Below are 23574 nucleotides of genomic sequence, written 5' to 3'. Positions count from 1 at the left end.
TGCTCTGCTCATTTAGTTTTACCTGAGAGCACCTCTAAATATTAATGTGGTCTTCTCCCTGAATTACAGCCTTACAGGCCTGCCAACTCTCACTGCAATTGTCTACCTGCCTCTCTTTCTCTCCCCCTTCTTTCTGTCTCCATCTCCCCTCACCACTCTTGGCTCGGTCTTTCCACCCCGAAGGTTAATTTCTGATATCAGATGTGATGGGTTGTTGGCTCTCATTCTTCTCTCTCATGATTATATGACTCAAATCCTGCCACTTGAGCAAAATCCCTTCCTTTATTTTGCCCAGTGAATGGCATTTAGAAGCATTTAGTTTCACAAAGGCATGAGGTTGAAAGCAAACCTGTAATCAAATACTGACATCTATTTGAGCTATCCAGCATCAGATAAATTAGCCTTACACGACTTCAGCCAACACTGAAATCAGGATGACTTCAGAGAATCCATTTTTTTGTTTCGATCCTGTCCTACCTGCCTGTCTCATCACTGACAATTAAACCCTTTTAGGCTTAGTTGTAGCTGTGACTTAAGCAACAATTTTGTAGATTCCTACTTGGCACATTTCTCCTTTTTTAAGTGCATCTAGAGTGGACCAAAAAGACCATCCAGCCCTTTTACACACATATGCTGTCGTTGAAATACTCAGAAAAAGACACTAATGATGAGATGCACAGCTAAAGTGCTCTGAGAAATCAAAGCTGAAAGAAAATATTTAAACCGACTTTTAAGACAACGCAATTGCAAACAAGTGCTGTGTACGTTTCAACAGTTCACTCCAAAGCGACTGTGAATACTATCATTAGAAATGAGCCAACGATATATTTGCAACTGTGAAATATGGAAGAACTGGATGCTGTTAGTGCTTTGTTTTATCCACGAGTACCCTTTTATTGGACATTCATGCCTATAAACCCACTATCCACTCGTTTTACCCAAACAGTTGTCAACATGTGAACCCAAATTGCATATGCAATGTTATAACCATCAGCAGTCACTGTCAAATGCATAATCAGAGCAGACATTTTGACTTCCTCTTCTGTGCTCAATTATGTCTGCATGAATTATTCTTAGAGCAAAGGCAATGTTTTATGCATAATATATCATAACAGGACCTGCATGAGGAGATTTCATGTGGATATGGTGAAACACTGAGATGATGAGAAGGAAATAAACATGGAGGGCAGCAGTAATGGAGTGAAATAATAATTACATGGCTTTAGTTAAATATAAATCTCTACGGATGTATATGACAAATACTAAATAGTGTGTGTGTGTGTGTGTGTGTGTGTGTGTGTGTGTGTGTGTGTGTGTGTGTGTGTGTGTGTGTGTATGTGTGTGTGTGTGTGTGTGTGTGTGTGTGTGTGTGTGTGTGTGTGTGTGTGTGTGTGTGTGTGTGTGTGTGTGTGTGTGTTGTAGCAAGTATTACTACATTTGTATTAATAATAAGCACTTGTAAAGTTAATTGGGGCACCACCTTCATAGATTAATTAACTTGGAGGTGAAATAATTAAATCAAATGTATTAGTCATGTCGAAGAGTTGTGAAAGGACTACACAGATACAACAACTTGCCTATAAATCAAATGATTTATTTGACTAACAAGGGATAGGAATGAATGAGAAACACAAAGAACACATACATATATTCAACTACAATGAATTACTGAATGGATGCTTGAATGAGTGTTTAAATTAAGTTATTGCCGACAGAATGAATAAGTCAAAAACACAATGAGGGGCCAAGACTCTAACTACGGACAGTAAAAATTTAATTTTTGAAAGCTGTTGGATTAACTCTGAGACAGAGGCATGACAGATGGTTTCCTACTGTTTGCATGGTGATGAAGGCTTGATGATGAGTAAACTTCCTGGAAAGTGCAGCGCAAGGCAAAGCAGACTCGGTTATCCTCGAGTCACTGGAGTGACAGCCAGATGAGAACTGTTCCAGTAGCTTCAGTGAAACAGCTTTGGTTCACTGCTTCTCAGGAGGATGAATCCAGTCTCAGACTAGCTGAGGTCACATAGTGGAAACCCGCAGCAGGGAGCTGTCCCAGTCTTAGTGCATTCAGTGGCAGGCCATGGAAGCATGGAGATCAAACCTAATCAGAAAAGACCTTTGAAATGTCTTTAAAAGACTTAACTACACAATACAAATAAGAGATTACAAAATATTAGATTTTTTAAATGGAAATTAATCGTGGCTTGACTTCTGGCTTAAGCATCATTGCAGTCTTTCTTCTTAGTTAAGAATTCCTTTCTGAAGATTATATCTCTCTGGGAAAAAATTAAAAAGACAGCGCCCGAAACGCAACATGAGCCATCACAGCTGATAAGGCCTAGACAGACATAAAAGAAGGAGCAACAGCTGCCTGACAATGAGTTGTAAAAGTTTTTATAGTCTAGGATGTGTGTTGGAAGAAATAGGATTATTGGTGCTCCTTCAGTAGAATGCCTTGGGTTACTAATTATTTCTTTTAATGGGGAGAATAAATATAGAATAAAAACTGACAATCAAATAAAAGTGGAATGACTTTATTCCTATAGAATATTTTAAAACTGTATGCGCTTGCATATTGAATACTTACTCATTTTCTGTCATCAGTACCGATACATCATGAAACAGTGAGAAAAAAGAGATTATAATATTGATTAACCAAATAAAATACAGATTAAAATCAAGATCTTCTAATCTGTAATTAAATCTATTAAGAAAGCATCACCCTAGCAATCAAATCATTGCTAAATAATACAATTACACTGGATAATATCAGATAGATCACATGCAATATTATGTGTAATTTATAATTAACAGATTTTGAAGCAGAGATTGATTTTCCATAATATCAAACTAATTAAATTGTTCTGTAACACAATAAAAGTTAATATTGGTCAAATAAGTCAAGATAGTTTTATATTTACACATTTAGTAGCATTTTCAGACCAATTCAGACACTTATTATGCTTTTTTTTTAAAGATAGGAGGAGAAGGGGTGACTGAAAGGAATGTGGCTTCTCCATAATTTTATGACTTAAGAGATATTCAGCTAGCAAAATAAGTTAGGATGGTTTATTTCACTTGGTTTAGTATGTTTGTATCTGGAGACAAAAAATAGACGTAATTCAAGCTGTCTATTTTCTTCCTGTGACTAGTGGAGGAAGGCTTTTAGTCCTGTTCATGTATCCTTGACATCTTATGCCTTTAGGTCAGAGGTCATTGGCTCTGTGTGCGGGTGCTCCTGAATCTACACAGACAGACTGTTAGACCACAAGAAATCCTAATGTTTCTCAAATAATTCAACTCTTCCTGAATTTGTTCTCCTACAGTATTTTTGATTGCATAGCTGATGTGCTTAGTTTATCCGTGGCAAAAATGGTAGTTGGAGGTGTAAATGCTCAAGTTTTAATCAAGACTCATTGCTGCTATACATCATTGTGACCTACCAATTAGCTTTGTATTACACCAACTGCTACCTGTCCCCATCTATTAAAACAATGTACCCTCTCATTAATAATAGTCATGATGAAAAAATTGCAGGAAGGAGGATGACGATGTTTCCAAAAGAGAGCTGCAGATCAACCTCATTAGCAGTAGTTGAGCCAAACAAATAGAACAAATTGAGCAAATAGTTCAAGCTACATTGTAAGTAAAATGAGCCAACCTGTCGCTTCCTATGTTTCTTACTATTAACTCACACTGGTTGTATGACCAGAACAAAATGGCCAGTACTCATTCATTTCAAATGAGCGCTGGGAGACATTCATTAAAGTTTCTGTAACCCACGCATTTTTTCCAGGACAAGGTAGTGAACCCCATGCCCGACCCTAGCAAGGCTGCTAGCCCTGACGATATTCCACTAAAGCCCTCAAAGTAGATATAAACTCATCGATATGCATACTCTATGGCTTCTTTGGGAGAATCTGAAGAGGAAAAGACACCTACAGAGTAGGCAGAGGGACACATTGTGAAACTGCCAGAAGAAATGTGAAGAAAATATAACAATTACCAAGGGATCATCCTACTTTCTGTGCCCAGTAAACCGGGTCATCCTCAACCCTCTCCAAGCTGTAGACAAGGGACTCTGGGACCACCAAGCAGGATTCAGGAAAGATCACTCATGCACAGCCCACATAGCAATACTGTACATCATCACTGAACTGTCTGTTGAATGTAGTACATCCCTGTACATCAACTTCATCGACTTTGACAAAACATTGAGAAAGCATTTGATAGCTTAGACACTTTGACACCTTATGGACCATTATGGAATTACCACCGAGATCATAAACTTAATCAAGAAATCATATGATGGAACCACATGGAAAGTCATGCATTGCAGGCCATTTCTCCCAGAGCCTTAATGTCAAGACAGTCGTTAAGGATGGAGTCTACTTTCACCATTCCTGTTCCTCCTGGTAACTGACTGGCTCATGAGAGAAATAACTGAAGGGAAAAGAAATGGATTAGTGGACAATGTGTGAGCGGCTAGATGACCTTCACTTTGCGGATGACATAGCTCTCCTTTCACACACAGATACAAATGCAGGAGAAGATGGACAGACTCTCAGAAGCTGTGGCAATACTTGGTCTTACACACAATACAGCAGCGTGGATCAAAGGAGAGACAAACAGCGACAGCTAAACTTTTTATGTTACTGCCAGTGCAATAAAAGCTTTTTGATTAAAAAGTCAATAAGAGCATTTAATAATGTAATCCACATAAAAGATGGTTCTGATGCAGTCACATGACTGTAACATAATACACTCATAACATACTCAAAATGCTTAATATCAAATGTCCAAATAGGCATTATCTATTTCTATATTAGGAATCTAATAATAATAATAATAAAGTGATGATGAGAAAAACAAAGCACACAACAAACGGGCTGCAAACATTCATCAGCACCTACCTTTGGAGAATATTAAACATCTGGTGGAGAGACACAGTAAGCATTGTGGACCTTTGGAAAAGAATAAGCCAAGATTCCATTGATTTACAAATCTAAAGGAGAAAATAGAGCTGGATCAGACACATCATCAGAAAACCTGCCACAATCATCAACCAACAAGCCCTGAAATGGAACCCCCAAGGAACAAAGAAAAGATGTTGCCCCAGGAACAGCTGGAGAAGAGGTGTCCAGGCAAAAGTATCTGGGAGTGGGCTCAATTGGGGAGATCTTGAAAGAACCACCAACATTCGAGTAAGGTGGAGGACATTTGTCAATGGCCTGTGCTCCCTAAACTACCAAAGGACTTATGTCAAGTAAGTCAAGCTGGCAGACATGATGCTATAGAGAGAGTGGAGTGCAGTGACAGCTGGCAGAGAGATTTCAGCCACTTGGCGAGAAAGTCCAGCAGAGTTCAACTTTAAATGAGCAGAGGGTCAGAGTAGTCATGAACACCTTACCACAGGTTCAGAATGAATGCATGAGTAAAAATAATAGAAAATAGCATTCAAACATCGATAGATATTATACTGATGACTGTGTGTGTGTACTCCCTCAAGTATTTAACACTATGGAAAGCAACAATCAGTGAGACAGGGGCATCTTTGAGGTGCACACCCACAAACTCACTGGTGGTGTAAGTACAGGGTTAGCCACAGTCCAAAGCTCTGTCTAGCACTGCAGATGAGCTGACATCACACTGCTATTGTATTCACAGCATGCAACCTGCCAATCTGTTAAATAAACAGTCTAAATATTTCAGATTAGGCCATGTAAGCTTCCTCCACCGTTGCATCTTCTTGGTTTTTTAAGAAGCATTGTTATTTGCCTTATTTGGCTTATAGGGGATATATTATGCTTTTTGTGATTTTCTATTATTTTTATGTTGTATATATGCATATAATGTCGGATGTCTATATTAAACATGAACAAAGTTCCAAAACTTGAGGTGAACCTATGTAAAATACTAACTGCTAGTCAAAAGCCAAGGCTTCAGGCTCTAAACATTTGCACACCTCCACTTCCTCCATGTGATAACGTCATATCATTTGAGCATGCCCACAAACAGCTGTATGTTGAATCCTACTACTATTAGTTTGTTTACATAACTGGCAGAAGTCAGCTGAAGGGCAGTTTCTGGAAGTTAACCAATCAGTCCTTAAAGAGACAGTAGCTTAGGCTGCCAGCTTCAAACAGAGGTTGAAATGCGGGCTGCATAAATAGCCAGTATAGGATAAATGAGGAGGTTTTTTTTTTTACTTTAAATCATACAAAGATATTCCAAAGGAGGCCCAGAATATAAATTTAGACCTGGAAATGTGCATGACAAATGTCCTTTAAAGCATGTCTTCAGGCTTTATAGCAGAAATATATTTCAAAGCAGGGTGTTATTTGTTTTACAGGTATCTTATCCTTTGTGTTTTTGTCTGTTGGGATCTCTGGTAGTGTTGGTGTTGGTCATCAAGTGTTGATTATTGCTTGTTAATAGAAATCTGTAGAAAAACAAGGCACATACGTATCATTCAATAGGAATCTTTGACCATTATTCTTTTTGTTATCTAGTTTTAATATTTGCTACCATTGTTAAAATATGATATGGACGCATTCCAAATTGAGGAAATTAAGCATACATTTTCTTTTTTTTTTGTATGAGACTTATCCTCTACTGTATGTTCCGCCATTGCAACCAACATTGGTAACATTGTATTAGTACGAGGGGGTAGTTTGGAAGGGTAAGTGAATGTCTAAGGGTATTTAGAGCATTTTAAGCAATAAGACTGAAAGCTCAAACGTCATAGTGGAACAAATGATACTGATCAATACCACTAGCAAACCCCTGCTGATTTATATCATTTTCATTTTATGCAATAAGGCAAGGTTTTAAAAACAGGTTTAAACCACATAAAACAAAAAATAAATACTTCCTGCCATTTGAAATTATTTCACTGCAATCTGAGCTGTCCCTAATGCAGTATGCAACGTTTTAAAGTGCAGAGTATATGTGTTTGATCGTGAATTAACATTTAATTACACCTTACATTAGAACACTATCATAATAACTTTTCTCCCTCTGGCTGTCTCTATCACTTAATAGCTCTATGAGACTGCCACAGAAATGGCTTTTCTTCCAATTGCTGCATCTCTTTGTGATCCTGTATTGCCTCGTCTGTACACTCAGTCCACATAAATATGACCTTACCATGAAATAATTATGAACAGAATCAAAAGTTCACAACTTGATTTAGATATGTCATGCTACACTATCTCTGTGATGTTGCAAAGTGGAACGATGCACATATATACTGTCATATATACTGTCATTCTACATGCCATCCATCGAATCTACAGAGACTCATCATCACACCTGCAGTCATGCTGAACCACCTACGTATGCAGCACTCTCACTCCCCAAGCCGCTGGATTTAATTCAATGAAAATGCTTGGGGGTCTGAAATATGCAGCTCAGTGTGCTTTTGTCTATTCAGAAACCCATACGGATTCAAAGGAAACAATGTGTATCAATAATATATGGCAAAAATGTATCTATCTTCAAAGATGAAGAAAGTGACTCCTGAGAGCAGTAATGAGTACGCTGTGGGCAAAGTGAACAAACATTCCCATGATCGTTATTCCCAAGTTAGACTCAGCCTGGGGAGCGGCAACGTGTGTTTGCTGCTGAACAAATACTACCGCTGAAAGCTGAAGGCTATTCTGAATTCTTGAAATGCTTTTGAATGTAGTGGAATCAGCCTCTTATGCACTTGTTCTATCAGTCAAATGCAGGGTACTCATGTGTGCATGAGTGCAGCTAAGCCAGCACAAAAATACAACCCCCACACTCCTTTTCTGTTCCTCAACAAGCATGGAAGAATTGGGACAATGTTTGCTCTCCCAACAGGGCATATCTCATTTGATCTACAGCCAGTCTGAGCATTCACCATTCACCAACTGAAAGGTGAGTGGGTAAGGTTAAAGGATTTGCACTTTCCAGTTCACAGTCCAGTTCCTTTCAAGTTCAGTATATTTGTATGAGGGGGATCGAGAGCTTATACTTCAAAGCACATAGCAGACATATATTAAAATGAGCGCATCTCTAACTATAGCAAGCATTAAAGTCCTTCAGCAGGGCTACAAAAATCTTACATAGAGAATAGTCCTCTTCCCAATTAAATATATACAGTTCTTGGGAGAAGTGACTGTCTTCAATTTGTGAGAAACTTGGAAACAGGCAAACACTGTCTGAGCTGTGACAGTTTAACAAAAAATAATTTTGCTTTTTGTCCCACCAAAATGTCACAGTTGGCTCTGAGGGAGCAGCAAGCCAGAGAGTTCAGCACACACCTGTCTCTGTTTTTCTCCTTGCGCTACTATCTTTTGATGTCAAGGGGAGAGCTGACAATGGGAAGCCTTTTTTATTCCCTAAGAGTGGACGACAGTAAGCCTTTCAGCAGACGCGTGTTCACAGACCCCCTCAACCAGACTGCCCTAATGGCAAAGGGCACAGCAACTGTCCTCGTGGCTATGGAAATACTCCATCCCCTTCTAACTCCCCCCTCCACCGCACAACCCCTCGACCACAATCTCTGCAGAGTAAAATGGTTTGACAGGAAGATTAAGCAAGAAGAAGGGATGGAGCGGAGAAAGCGAAAGACAAAATGAGGCAGGGGTTGAGTTATGGTGGGAGGGGGTGAGGAGGAGGAGGCGGAGGAGGAGATGGAAGAGTGCTGCTGGTCCTTTTCTCCTTTTCAGCTGAAACAGTCTCAGGAGCTGCCCCCCAGCAGCAGAGGGAGAAAAGCATGATGAATAATTAACTTCGAGAAATGTCACAAGCGGCAGAGAGAAGTGTAATCATTTCTCTGTTGGGTTTAGGGATCTGTTTTTTATTCTTTTTCCTTTATGCCCTGCAGTGCTGCGCTACGTAGAGACTGCGAGCACAGGACTGTAACCCGTCCCCTAAAAGCATCCAATACATTCCCCTACATACTTTTCAAATAAAAGCAAATAAATCATTAATATTTGGGCCTTTTAGCAGCATCATAGAGACATCTACCAGAGGTCTTCTACATTTTTAATCATGTCATTGATGTCAGTCTCATTAGCTGTAAAATCACATTTAACAAGCGGAATCTCTGGTGGTAATGGTTTAATCAGTGTCATAAAGGCTTGAGCTTTGTTTCTTTTCAGTCGGAGAACACAACATGCCCTCTCACAATGAATAAAAAATAAAAATGATAAATGACTGTCGCCATATTCTAAACAAGCTAAATTTGTCCTCCTTCCTGTGAACCTCAGAGCTGTGAAAATGAGTTATGGATTACCGTGACCTAGTTTAATGAGGTAATAGCAGATATATATCATTTTTCATAGATGTATTACCAAAGAGGAACAATAGTTTGCTCCCACATGTATCAGTGTGTTCTAAATTTAAGATCGACCTGTTTTTCATGTGCAGTGGAGAGGACACTCTTAGTCTTTTTGCTACCTGAAGTGCTAATATTCATAATAATGGATATAATAAAGATAATGTTCAGCTTTCAGTGAGCCTACTATTTTTAACACTGTGGAAGGTACTAATCTTTTAGGCTCAAAGCTCTGTCGTTGGAAAGGAGACTGTAATGACATGGATGATTTAATAGCAAAGGATGCTTAAAGATTTTTGTCCCATCGATGTGCTTGTGCTTGTTAATCAGGCACATACTAAATGAGATTCCTTATCAGTAAACACATTGATTGTTTAAAATGAGGTGCTGATTTTACCAGTATTATTTATCGTTTTAGATGACAATGAGTAATTATGCCTGTATAGTACTGGAGATTTATGTGTAGAAAGAAGTTCAATGCAGATTGGTACCCATTCAGAATTTCTTATTTCAAGTGTTGGATAGAAATGTACTATCACTGTATGCTCAATAAAAGTGTGACTTGAGACAGGGCTCAAAAATGAGCTGTGTGACCTTTTTGAGCCCCCCACGCTCACACACACACACACACACAAATACACACGCTCACACACACACACACACACACACACATACACACGCTCACACACACACACACACACACACACACACACACACACACATACACATACACACACTCCTGTAACACATCTTGCACTGTCATAGAAACCATAGGGGAAAGGGGAAAGAGTGGATAATCACTCCTGTCCCATCCAACCCTTAGAAAAATACTCCTGTCCCAACCCATTCCCGTAAGAATGACTCCTGTCCCATCCACAGAATTCTTGAAAAAATATCAGCCTCTAGCTGTAACCAATCAGCAACCAGCCGACAGAGCAGACAGGAGAGAATAAAAAAGAATTAAAAAAGACAACAGAACAAGTAGCATCATGTTCAAAATGAAGAAAATAGCATTTATTCATATTATAATCCCATATTTATTTATAAAGACTGCCCTATTGTTAATATGATATACTTTAGCTAACAGAGCAGTTATCGTAATCAAGTAACATTAAATTTGCCGAAATATTGCAACAGCAGTTTGACTCAGTGCGAGTCCTGGAGCCTGGCAGAGCAGCAGCTGAAAAAACGCCCACACAGCAGACATCAAAGCCTACTACAAGTCTTCAAATCTTAAGAACCCAGCAATAATTTCCTAATTGACCACCAGAACACTTATAAGAGGGAATTAATGTATCCATTGAGACCATAATGACTTGTTCAAATGATTGATTTAGAATGTCTAAAGAGAAGTTTAGTTGTTTTTCTTTTAATGGGAGTCTTTCATTTCTTCAGAAATTCAGCCATTGCAAAAACAGAAATTAAAGTAATAAAGTAATGTATACATTATAATGTTAATGATAGAGGCTTTAAAATAGGGTAGACAGTACATCAAAGCAAACAGCAATTAAATATGGCCCACATGTAAAACTAATCAGAAATAAAGAGAATAAAAGAAGCATATCCTAAATACCATCTAAAGCACGTAGAATGACAGAAGTGTTTTGACTCTCTGCTAAGCTTCCTTTAAATGGTAAATCAGTGAAAGGGGGAAGAATCTCTCCCCAATGGAGCAATCAGCATGTTAATACAGAAGCAAAACACCTCAAAATTCTCCCTTGTATTAAAACCCATTTTAAATAACCTAACAATAACATTTAATTAACAGGGAGTTACACCTGAGCATTTAGATTTTAACCAAAGAAGTCTCTGTTGTTATTTCACTTGTCTTCCTCTTTAATTATCTTGAATTACAGTCTAGCTGAGATTCTCTGGGGATTTAATTAGAGACTGAATTAAAGTTATTTAAATACAGTTGGAAGCCGCGGAGTCTTTAAATAGAGTTGTGCTGCATCTGGTATATTATTTTTCTTTTTTTTTCCTGAAAGAGAAAACATCCTAAGTCTTTCTTTTGAAGTTTGTCAAATCACTCCAGGGTACTTTTCCCTTAGGTGTTTATGTGGATTGATACATTTTCTCAAAGGGCTATGACACAAAAACAGTGTCTTGCAAATGAGACTTTTTTTTCTTCTCTGAATTTGTGTGAAAATATGTATTTGTGTCTGTTTCTTTCATATTATTGAGTATTTACATTTCGGCGCATGAATTAAGTGGAAACTGACATGCATGAAGTTACCTGCTTATGAACGTATTAATGACTGATTCTCCACCTCCAATTTGCCGATCCACTGTGAAAATGAAAAGAACGGGATCAACCTCCCATTGGGCTAGATTAAATCCAAACTAAGTGCCTGGGCCCAGACTGCGAGCTTCTGTCTCTGAATAATAATAGGTTCTTTCAGCTGTGTTTGTCATCAAATTAGACCTCTACTTCAGACAAGGCGCTCTCAGAGTGCAATTCTCGACAACGACGGAATTCAAATTAGGTAAAGTCAGTTTGAGGATTGTAAGCTTTAAAGAGGAGAATGAGTTTCATTTGTGAAGGTGATGATTGCTGTAGGTAAAATGACAGTGTTCAGGTACATAAAAAAAGTCTTCCTTCCTGTGGTGCAGCCGCTTTCATGTTAAATCTGAGTCACATTACAGGAGAGACAGTAAAACAAACCTTAAACCAGCTTCTGCAGCCTACAGCTTACTCTACATGCTCCAAATCCAACCCCCCTCTTAACCATGAAGCCTTTGAAGCTTCTCCATCAGTGCACACAATTTCTTTTTCTTTTTTTTTTCCTGAGTTCACTTTTGTTTGTCTTCCTGCCTTGAATTTTGTGTTCAAGGGACCCTGGTTTAGTTCCTCCTGCTCCTATATGCCTGACACACCATTCCTCTTGTACCTTTGATCAACTCAGGAGAGGAAAACTTGCCCTGGGAAGCACCATCACTCCAACACAGCAGGGGAAAAACATGGAGAAGGAGGGAACAAGGAAGGGAGGATGGAAACCTTTTTTTCCCTTTGGCACTTTCTGTCTTACACACTCTCTATAGTATTGAGCAACAATTAAAAGATCGGTTCGGGGCATCGGATGAAGTAATGGCATGCTTGAATCTGAAATAGTTGACACAAGTGGATATGAACTGCCCAGCACAGCCCTACAAGAACAACAACAATAGGTCGTAAATTCAGGCTAAAAAAATTACCTATAGTTATGTTTACACCACCTAGAGGCTGTAGTAATTATGACCTGTGAAAGTGACACAGTTCAGATGACCTATGTGTAAGGTGACGTTTTGCCTTATTAAGAGGAGAAGGGTTGGGTGGATTGACTACTATTGACCTTATAATTCTGTATGTTTTCATTATCAGGAGGCCACATATGTTGACAAATGGCTGACAAATTGACACTTTTGTTTTTTGATATGAAAAGGATAACTTGGGGATATCTTTTAAAGTGTTAGAGTGCTGTCCTTTATGTTCTAGTATAAAGAAGGAAATAACTTTGGATGTGCTTTTTACAGGATATTAATACCTCCTCATTTGGAAAAATGAGAAACAATTGGTCCATAAATCAATTCACTTTCCTGTATGAGACTGTACAGCTCTGCTAGGTGCTGCTTTTTTTCCCAATTCAGCCTTTTCTTTTGGAACTCTTTTTCTTCCATAAAATACCTAACCTTCTGTATTTAAAAAAAAACCATTTTACTTTCATTATCCATTCATGATGAGGTCTCCATCAATAAATGCAGAGGACATCACAACATTTTGCAGAATTATTAGAATTATTCTTGCCAAATTTAGCTGAAAGTAGAAGAGTTGTAATTCAGTTGTAACATGATTTCATGCTATCACACATCAGTGAATAGTTAGTGACATTATTACATTGAAAATCACCCACAGCACACTGTTTCAGTGGATTCAGCTGGTCTTGCTGTTCGAGACACTCACACTTGTAGAAAGAAACTCTAATCTTGTTTTGGAAAGAAACCCTACACATGCAGGGGGAACTATAAATGGGACAAAAACCATGTTACGTCTTATTTCCAGTAAATGTATGGCGTTGAGTGGCTGCTGAAATAGCTTTATATTGTTTGCTGAGAACAATAGCAGAGCTTTGTAATGGATTGCTTTGGTCTGTGTCTCGCTCTTTTTTCCCTGCAGGGTTGAAGCAGATCCATGCCCTGTCCATCCAGGGGAACTATGAGCTACGTATTGACTTGGAGGACTTTGAAAATAGTACCTCATACGCCCAGTATGGTACCTTTGGAGTGGGCCTCTTCTCAGTGGACCCAGAAGATGATGGATACCCTTTGACTGTTGGAGACTATTCTGGCAATGCAGGTGTGTATATTGATATAGTTAGACTTTGCTTGCAAGATGTGATGTCATTCCACTTGGATTAGTATATACTATTTCTGTTTTTGCACTTTTTCTTCATTTAACCTAATTGCGAGCAGGGGTTGAAGCCTTCAGGCAATTTCCAGGCGCTGTATCTAAAATAAAGAAAGATAATAGTATGCAGTGTTTCCCCTAGCTTGAGATTAGCCTCCAGGGGAGGACAGACTCTGCAGCCGCACATTTTTCCATTCTCTGTTTAGAGTCGTCAAGTTAGGCTAACCTACTGTTGCTAACTTTGGAGCCAACACTCTTTTCTTTGTCTTGAGAAGCTACAGCATTTATTTACTGACACACTGTAGCCTGTGCTGTACCATAACTACCACATTGATAACTAACTGCTAAGCTTTTCCTCTGCTTCGCTCACCTTAACCACTTTATCACTTTTCTGCCACTTGCTCTCTCACACTTCCTACACACACACACACACATTACGCACTTCCCTATTCCTTAAAATGAGCTATACTACCAAGAGTTTCCCAAGCAATGACACAATTTTGGAACAGCGCTGCATAGAGGCTCCCAAACGCTATTGATTTCTGAATTAATGGATATTTGGTGTTATTTTTGGCAAGAAAAAACAATATCTTTTCAGCCTGGTGGGGGTTCTTATTAGCCTGGCGGCCTGCCAGGCCTGTACAATTATAGGAGAAACACTGGATGTTATGCTTGGTTTAACAAGTGTATTCAACCAAGCAGACAGTTGCCCATCAGAGAGAGAGACTGGTAGTGGTTGTGTCTCATTTCCCAACCATCAGATCCAAGCCAGCGACCTGTCACCTTGATTAAATTACTGCCAATTAATTGCACTGCTTGACCTGCAGCGTAAACAAAAACCTGCAGTTGAAATGAAGAAGCAATTTAAAGAACCTTCGGGGAGCGGTGCTCTGAGAAAGCAGAGAGAATTGGGACAGATATGAGAGATGGAGCAGGGAGAAGTGGTAAGGAAAGAAGGAACTACGGGGGGAAAGGAACTAGGATGGAGGGATGAAGGGGACAGCTGCAAGAGAAGAAGAGAGGGACAGAAGAGAAGAAGTAAATAAAAATGAGGATAGAAGTATCTAAGGGAAAGAGGAAGCAGAGGAGTAAAAAAAAAAGGAAACCAGAGGGGAAGGAAAAAATATGTTGTGTGTGTAACAGCTTTTTGCCCGTCTGCTAAAACATCCTGCACTGCTCCCGGACTGTCCTCAACATGGCCTGACCTTGAACTGATCTGCCTGGTGGACATTTAAATCCAGTCAAATTAAGGGTACTCAAACTCTCAGGATGCTCTCACCTCAGCTTCCCTTTAGGCAATGCTACCATTATTATTAGTAGTAGTATTTTGCTCGGCTGTGGCTGCTTTCTGATCGGCTGACAGGTGCTCATTTGGGCTGGGAGCAGCTGGATCTTAATGGGCATCAGAGGAGGCTGCTGGCCCCCAGCCACCAAGGTGACACCCACCACCTTGCAAATGAGCCTCTAAGTGCTTCTGTTTTGTTTGTTTTGTTTTTTTTCTTTCCTCTTTTCAACATCTTCTGGATGTCATCACTTTGTTGAGCTCATTGAGCTGTTTCTTTTTTCCTCTTTATTTTCTTTCCCCATAATATCTCCTCCCCTAATGTCAAGCAGCACACAACATGAATATCAGACATGCCTGTCAGATTATTTTTCCCGCTGACTGGTTACCATGGTAATGCCAAATGGAGAGCAAAGATGGACAGAGGGAGAGGGTAAGCAACTAGGCGGCCACATCCTGGGCAATTAAGGGCTGTTTGATGCCCTGACGAGCTGTTAGCCATCACCTGATAGCTGGTGAGCGTTCTTTCATTCTGCTCTCAGCTTTATCAGTCTCTCTACTTCTAGTCACAGTGTGAAGCCCGCTTTAGAAAGAAAGGAAAGGACAGAGAGTGAAGGGAAGGTATATGGGGAGTTTATATAACATTATAAGCTCTTTGAACATCCATTTGCTGAAAACTTCACACAGTCTGCAAGAGCCTCGCTTTCATTTTGCTATGACCAAAGGCTTGCAAAGCAGTTATTGATGTGGAGAATTTCCCAATGAAAAATCTTAATGTAGGGAGTAGATGTTTTCAGCAAAGCAGTTTGATTGTGTGGATCAGACTGACCTTGCAGACCATGATTAAAGCTACCTACTGCAGGTGATGCAACTTCGCTGTACATGCAATACCCTGCAGTGGTCATACAATCATTGTCATATTCATGTTAACAGTTCATAGGAAAGTGACCGTGTATTTTTAAATAGTCCCCACTGCAAAAATGCCTTAATGATGAATGTTAATACTACCAGCAAGAATAAATCAACATATCTGATTAAGTACATTAGTCTTTTCTCTATTTGTATAACTTTTCTGTCAATTAACTGACAGATATCCCAATGAAATCATTGGGGGTGTGTTCAAAAAGAGGAAGATTAAAAGGTAACCACAGAACCTTTGATAAATTGGCTACAAAGCCATCTGACCTCCTGCTTTAGATAATGAGAGGCAGTACTCTGGGGAACTTTGGGGCTCTATTTTTTTATTCTTTCATCTCCCTCCGTTTTTAGATATGATTAATTGAAAAGTTGTATGTCATTTCGAAGTGAATCACTTGGGGATGTGTGTAATTCCTGGCCTCTGGTATGAGATCCATAGGTATGTGGGGGCAAAAGCTGCTATAATAATAGGGTTTTTCCTTGTTTATGAGGGACTTGGGGCTTTTTAGGGTCACCTAATGCTAATATGCAGTTAGATAAACAAACCTCTATATCCTACTTTTTATGTGCATACTGATTCAGATGTTGCACATCTTTTCCCTCCCTAGGTGACAGTATGTTGAAGCACAATGGGATGAAGTTCACCACCAAAGACAGGGATAACGACCACTCGGAGAACAACTGCGCCTCCTTCTACCATGGTGCTTGGTGGTACCGCAACTGTCACACCGCCAACCTTAACGGCCAGTACCTGCGCGGTCAACACACTTCTTATGCTGATGGCATCGAGTGGTCCACATGGACTGGCTGGCAGTACTCCCTCAAGTTCGCCGAAATGAAGATACGGCCCACCCGAGACCCCGAGAACAAATGAGATATACAAAAAAGAAAGAAGAAACATTTTTGAAAACATTACAAACCACAATTTCTGACAGCTAAGCGGACTTACTTGTCTTTATATTCTTTATTCACTAAATCATACCTCTTTCAGTTTAGTTGATTCTGCTTTTTGCCTCCTGATGTCTCTCTCCCTTTTTGCTCCTCTTCCTTCATCACTCAGCTACTAGTGTCATGCTGGCTCCCATTATCCTTTCCCCTAGTTCCCTTTCTTGGAAAGTAATGTAACAGTGATACCCTTATTTTGGATGATTCATTTCACAAAAACAGCATACCAGAGCCCTGAGCCCCACAGTCCACTGCGCTAGCTTTACTCAGTCTGACATGGTGGTCCATCCATCCCCGGCAGAATCACACACCAGTGATTTCCTCAAGACATGTAACTCTGACCTCCCAACTGTGCTGACATGGCACTTCGATTGTGGTTCAGTCTCACTGCCCATTGCTGTATAATCTGTGAATGGAGTGATGGTTGCTCCAAATATAATAGAAAAAGGAAACCCTTCACAAAATATGAACAGGACACACAAATCCCTCTTTTCCCTTCTGCAAATAAGTTTCACCAGTGAGGAGGGACACTGGTCGTGATTGTACACTATGTCACATTTACATCCCGAATGATTAAGACCTAGCATGGTTGTGGAAAGAAGTGCGGGGGGGGGGTATAATTGATAATTGATAATGAGAGGGAGACAGAGACAGACAGGATGAAGAAACAATTTGACAAGAGTTAAATAAGTTGAAGGAAAACGGGGGCAATGGGAGTGATGGGAGTGAATCAAAGGGTAGAGCGGAAGTGGAAGAAGAAGAGGTGCAAAAAGGATGGAAAAAAAGAAATGAAAAAAAAAGAAAGAGGCAACGGAGGATCTCATTCATCTGACTTGGGCCATTAGGGAGCATATTGGGCACTTTGTCTGATCTGCCTGCCAGCTGAGTACTGGCCAACTGATGCAGCACTCACAGATGGTAACCCAGCACTTTGTGTGTACGTGCGCGTGTGTGTTTGTGTGTGAGTGTGTGTCTATGATGGAGAGAGACAGACAGACAGACAGACAGACAAACAGACAGAGTTCTTAACACTATCAATTTTCTGTCTTGAGTTCAGTAGAGCATCTCGATTGACTACAGTGATAAGCACAGACAGGCTAAACATGATGCATGGCTGGCATTGCTTCACTCTCTCCATCTACGTAGTTAAAATGAAATTAGAAAGCCTATACTGTGTAATGTAATGTAATAGGAAGGAAAAGACAATGATAGCAGTTTGAAGGAGACCAATGGGACCACACAATGAGTGGGGAATTTCAGACTGTGTCAAACCTACCACATTGATCTTATTTTGTCAGACCTGTTTTGCCAACAACCCACATCCCCATATCTCTTTTTTTCCCCTCAGTTTTGTCATTTTTTTCCCTCTTCCTTTCCAGGTGATTACTATGGGATTTGATTGTGTGACACAGTTTCTCTTGTCATGCAAATGGAGAGAAAAGTTGCTGTAAAATAAGATTTGATGCTCTCAACAAACATTTTACTTCTGAGTAGGAATTCTACAATGTGTTATGGCAAAAATGAAATTGCCTAAAGCAAAACAAAAAAAGGAGAAAAAAAGACTGAAAGAAAAAGAAAAAATATCATACAGAAAAAAAACACAAAGGTGGGCGGAAAATAGTGCAATTCAGATTTATATACGTCTTTTATTTTCGTCAGTGAATCAACTTTTTTCAGTCTCATCGAGTTTCTTTGGATTTACTAAAAGCTTTAAAAGATATCTGTAGATTTTATTGTACAGTGTGTATGACTTTTAGAGCATGTGAAGCTGTTTTCTTACTATGCTAAAACACAAAGACAACTCAAGCACATGGACTTAACAAAAATCTACCAGTGTACAAATAAAGACGAGCGAGATGTATTTACAGAACTTTCTCTCTTCCTCTACCTGAGCGACAGGTGGGAGTGGCCCTCGCTGCTCTGGAGGTCGAAACACAAGTGAAGAGGAGGAATGTGATTATCCCTCAAGCACACACCCGTTCAAAACTGCAGCACAAAAATAAATCTTTTACAGAGGCACAATATGAGAGACATTTCCGAACCTCTTGGCATGGAAGCTGCCTCGCTGGACATACATGATCTTTTCTTGGCTTTTGGAAGTCCTATGACACTGGGAGACAGTTTTGAATGTGTGCTGAAGGGTGTCGCCCCAGCTGACAGCGAGTTAACGTGTAGCACCGAGCAATGTTGCACTGAATACCTCTGACACTGGAACAGCTCTGAGTTTTTCTGTCATCACCGGTGCTCGGGACGGCTCTCTCCATTGCTGTGCGTGCTTCTGCAGCACCCCGGCTGTTTACATGCAGCTATACAGTACATCATGTCTTGGTGGACTACGGCCACCTATCTTCGACATCAAAGCACAGACACATGTTACAAATACTTGCTGATGTTATAATGGCACAAAGTGTGAAATGTAATAATGTCAAGAGGGTTTAGCAAATTTAAAATAAGTTGGAAATGTACAGAACCACTTCAAGAGAAGGAATTGGACTGTGAGTGAGAATGTATGCAAATGTGTGTGTGTGTGTGTGTGTGTGTGTGTGCGTGTGTGTGTGTGTGTGTGTGTGTGTGTGTGTGTGTGTGTGTGTCTCTGTGCTACACAGAGTGTGAGAGTGTGTGTGCTTGCGTGTGCACATGTGTGCGTCTACAGTGTCTCTGTATGTACACATATATATGCACATGCTTTGGTTTGTACATGCCCATGTGCATGAACAAGACGAGAGAACGGGAGGCTCAGTGTGTCTCTCTGTGGAATTTTGAAGTAATGTGATGCTTATGTACAACTTGCCTCCCCTGCTATTTGTGTTGATAACAGAGAGATTTACATAATTATAATGAACTATTACTTATTGTGATTGTGAACCCATTAGAGTGGACACCACCTTCTGGTACTGTGTTGAACTGCGCTCGTACCCTGAAACCCCCCGCCCAGAGAACCCACTCCCAAAATCTTTATTCACCTCAACACAACGTTGTGCCCACTGTATATGTTAATGCTATGTTGCCCCTTGTTATTTAAATGTAAAGACAAGTATTATTTGCCATGCCATTTTTGTGTTTTTGTTGAGTGAATGCCTTTGTAGTCACTCTCTCTGCTGCAGCGTGCTAAGTGTTCAACAGAGGAGATGATAAAAGAGTAAAATCAGAGGTTCTAATCATTCCCAGTTATCCCGTTATCTACAGCACATCATCACCCTCCAGATCGATCCCCAAGATCCCCAAACCTTCTATCTTTCTTATTGTGTACCTCCTTAATTGCCTTAGCCTCTGCTGCCAATTCCCCTTCACACCATACCTCATAATTTCTTCTCTCTTCTCTTTTCAGCTCCAGACTCCCTGCTTCTTTATTGCTCTGCTTTCTGCCCCACTCCTACCCCTGCTCCCCTGTTCCCAAGCCTCAGCCCCCACCCCTCCTCCCCCCATTCCTTCAGTCCCAGCGCAGAACTAACTCGGTTTTCTTTTTCTTTTCTTTTTGGTGAAGTACTATAGATTGTTTTGCTGAATCTTGATACTGTGTTTTAATGTTCTTGTCAACATTTAATAAACATTCACATTTTATAAATGGGGAACACCCTGAAGTGTGTGTTTTGTGTTTTCTTCTCTCATCCCTGATAGGCATCTGGTTGGCATTTGGAAGTTTTTAATCTAAAAACTGCTGATTTGATCAAGCTGAATAACAACCAGCAATGAACATTAAGTAGACTTCAACCTGTCAAAAGAAAACCTTGTTGATTTTTTGGAACGTCAACCACAGTAAAGTAACACACAGCCAGTTGTGAAAGGTAGTCTGCGCTGACTGAAGTCTTAAGGGACTGTGCAGTTTTGACTTATATCTGCTGAAGCATTGCGATAACATCTCTAAGTGTCCTACTGCTGCCCAAAACAATAGGTGTAAATTGAATTTTGTTTGTGGAGCCGAAACATTTTTTTTTTTAAATGTCGTTTTGAAAGAAATGAACTCAGCAGCAACATGGACTTTCCATTAACAATGTCCCAGTTACTCATATATATTTCTTATGCATATTCCACAAAACTGTGAAGAGTTTTCACTGATTTATGCCAAAAATAATCCCAATGAAAACTAAATGGTAGCCTATTTTGCATTATCTATCTATGTGGAGCTGTTATCTCCAAGAACTAGATTATACGGGTAACAAGAGATATGAGAGAAATTTTATTAGCTTTTAATTAGCTTTCTCTGTAATCATGTATTATCTTAATATGTCCACAGATAAGTGGATTTGGCCCTTCTGACTTGTATTGATGTGGATGGAGTTTCTTTGGTCCCACTTTTTTTAATAGTTAAGACACCACCAGAAAGTCTAATCAGTTTCCAGTGACGTTCATATTTGTGCATAAGAGTAGCCCATACATATTCAATGTCTGGATAAAAGCAAATCTAAGAGGATACATTTAAAATGGAGACATTGGTGGGAGTAATATATCATGGCAATTCAGCAAATGATCAAGTTATCCTTGTGTGTGACACTGTCATTTAAACATTGATCAATCCATATAAGTTTTCAATAGAATGTGGTTCTGTACCACTAACCATGGTTACAGGTTTAGCCAGATGACTTGACTCTGGCATTTTGTTCCTCAGCTGGCTCGGTTATAGCTGTGTTTGATCACCATGTTAACTGTGTGTATATTAAGATTAGTGGATTGGATCGAAATGTGTAAACACCCCCCTCTAAACCAATCAGCTCTCAGGAATAATGTAGTCACTAACCTCACAGTTGCTATCATTACCTACAGTTTGTTTTTTGTGTGTGCTGTGTGTATTGGAATAACCAGTAAACAAAACTTTTAACTTTTATTTATTCAGGGGAGGTTCTCTGAGAGCAATTATCTCTTTTTCAGAAATTCCCTGATCAAATTCACACAGTTACACATTCATACGTGGTAGCTTCCTAGTAGCTCCACTGGAGCAGCTGGGGTTAAGGGGCTTGCTCAAGGGCACCTCAGAAGTGGTAATGAGGGAGGGGCAAATGCTGCTTCTTCACCTTGCCCACCCAGATTTATTTATTGTTTAGTTATTAACACTGTTTTCACTGGCAATTTATTAAGGTCTGTCTGCCATTTTGTGAATGTAGTGACTATAGTTTTTTGGGGGGGTTTGTCAGGGGGGCTTGCTGCAGGAAACAAGGTTGCCAAGAGCCATGATACTAAATACAAATTGCACGCTATGAAAATAATACTGAAAGATGCTAAAATGCTCTGCAGAGATTAGTAAACCTGTAGAATCACTTGATAATTCTCGGTGGGTTCTTTGTTAACAGTGATGCCTCTCACGTTTCATGAGGTCATTTAATCCATTGTTAATTTTTCAAATGGGATTAAGGCAGCTTTAATACTGGAACAATAATTTAGAATAGGCTATAAAAATGAGTCAGAGGAGTCCACTTACAAGAAGAAGATTGCAGCTGGTCAGAATTAAAGATTTTAGGTGGATATGGTATGTAAGTACAGTAATACGCAATGGAAATCATAAGATGTCCTGTTGGAAGAGTGAGGTTTTGTTTTTTTTGTAGAGTGACAGAAATTATTTTTATTCTATGGTTTCACTAATATATATTAAAATTAAACATTTGCATCTTTACTATTTGTACATTGTAGTTACAAACAGGGTTCCTAACAAATAGCAGATAGCCAGTTAAATATATCAATCATGGATGAAATGCTAAATGAAATTAACTGATTGATTATTAATTGCACTGACAAGTATTTTTGGGATTCCCATTGCATTTTTAATTAAACCAACTGCAGTCATACACCTTCACTGTAACCATGGGGTAAATAAATGAATTCACTAATAAATAAATAAATTATTTTTATAGACTGAATAAGATGGCACATTGAATAAATAAAGAGCATACCTACTGTGCTATAGAGACAGGAAGAGGTTATTAAAATAATGACAGACAAGGCAAAGGCAGAACAATACAAAGTCATGGCATATGACATAGAAAACAGTAACAAGTCCAACATTAACGAGACAAAAGTCGAAGACAATGAAACACAATAAGGGGTTGATTTTTTTTTAAATTAAAGGATGATAAAAGAAACAATAAAGAATGAACAAATTACATCACATGAAAGCAAATCTGTAGAAATGAGTTTTAAGAAGTGATTTAAAAGAAGTTACCAGTTCTGTTATTCACATGTTGATAATAACATAACCCTAAGCCTAACCGTAGTATTCATGTTGGTCATAAAAACCTATGTCAGGTATTCATTTCTTCAAGCCTTTTTTCATGAAATTATACCACCTGCAGTTTCCCACAGAAATGCTCTCAAGCATCAATAACATAAACAGCATTACATTTAACTGTTATAATGTAGCCCCGCTGATTATATATATCCATTAGTTTGTTTTTCATGTTAGAAAAAAGCTCAATTTTTCTCCCACACTCCCATATACAGTGCAGAAATTTTTGAGTATATACCGGTATGTATGAAATACTATAATTCCCCAGCTATTTAGTCCATTGCTTTTATTGCCTTATTGCTTTATGTTTGTTATTTTCACTGCTTTTTATATTTTGTTTGTGTTCTTTATTCTTTATCCTATAACCTATTGAGAAATATTACTTGTTGTAGCTCCAACAAATCATAGGGATCAACAGTTTCATCTTATTTCATATGAAATACAGCGTCTGTTGGAAAAATCCAGCTATAAAGTGGGATCATTACCTTTATGAGCGACTATCCATGGTAGGTTTAGAG

General features: G+C 39.2%; 1 protein-coding gene across 2 annotated transcripts in view; it reads left to right on the top strand.

Moving 5' to 3' along the window:
* The window catches only part of fibcd1b (fibrinogen C domain containing 1b), a 111612-nt gene extending 94841 nt beyond the window's left edge, over window positions 1-16771 (top strand). For both annotated transcript variants that reach the window (XM_062434677.1, XM_062434676.1), the window contains 2 exons: window positions 13467-13646; window positions 16506-16771. In XM_062434677.1, coding sequence (XP_062290661.1) covers window positions 13467-13646; window positions 16506-16771 — 446 coding nt within the window. The remainder of the gene's footprint in view (window positions 1-13466; window positions 13647-16505) is intronic.
* The last annotated feature ends 6803 nt before the right edge of the window (window positions 16772-23574 follow it).

The sequence above is a fragment of the Scomber scombrus genome, chromosome 15 (genome assembly GCF_963691925.1).
Source record: "Scomber scombrus chromosome 15, fScoSco1.1, whole genome shotgun sequence".
NCBI lineage: Eukaryota > Metazoa > Chordata > Actinopteri > Scombriformes > Scombridae > Scomber > Scomber scombrus.
This window is presented reverse-complemented; position numbering and strand designations above follow the sequence as displayed.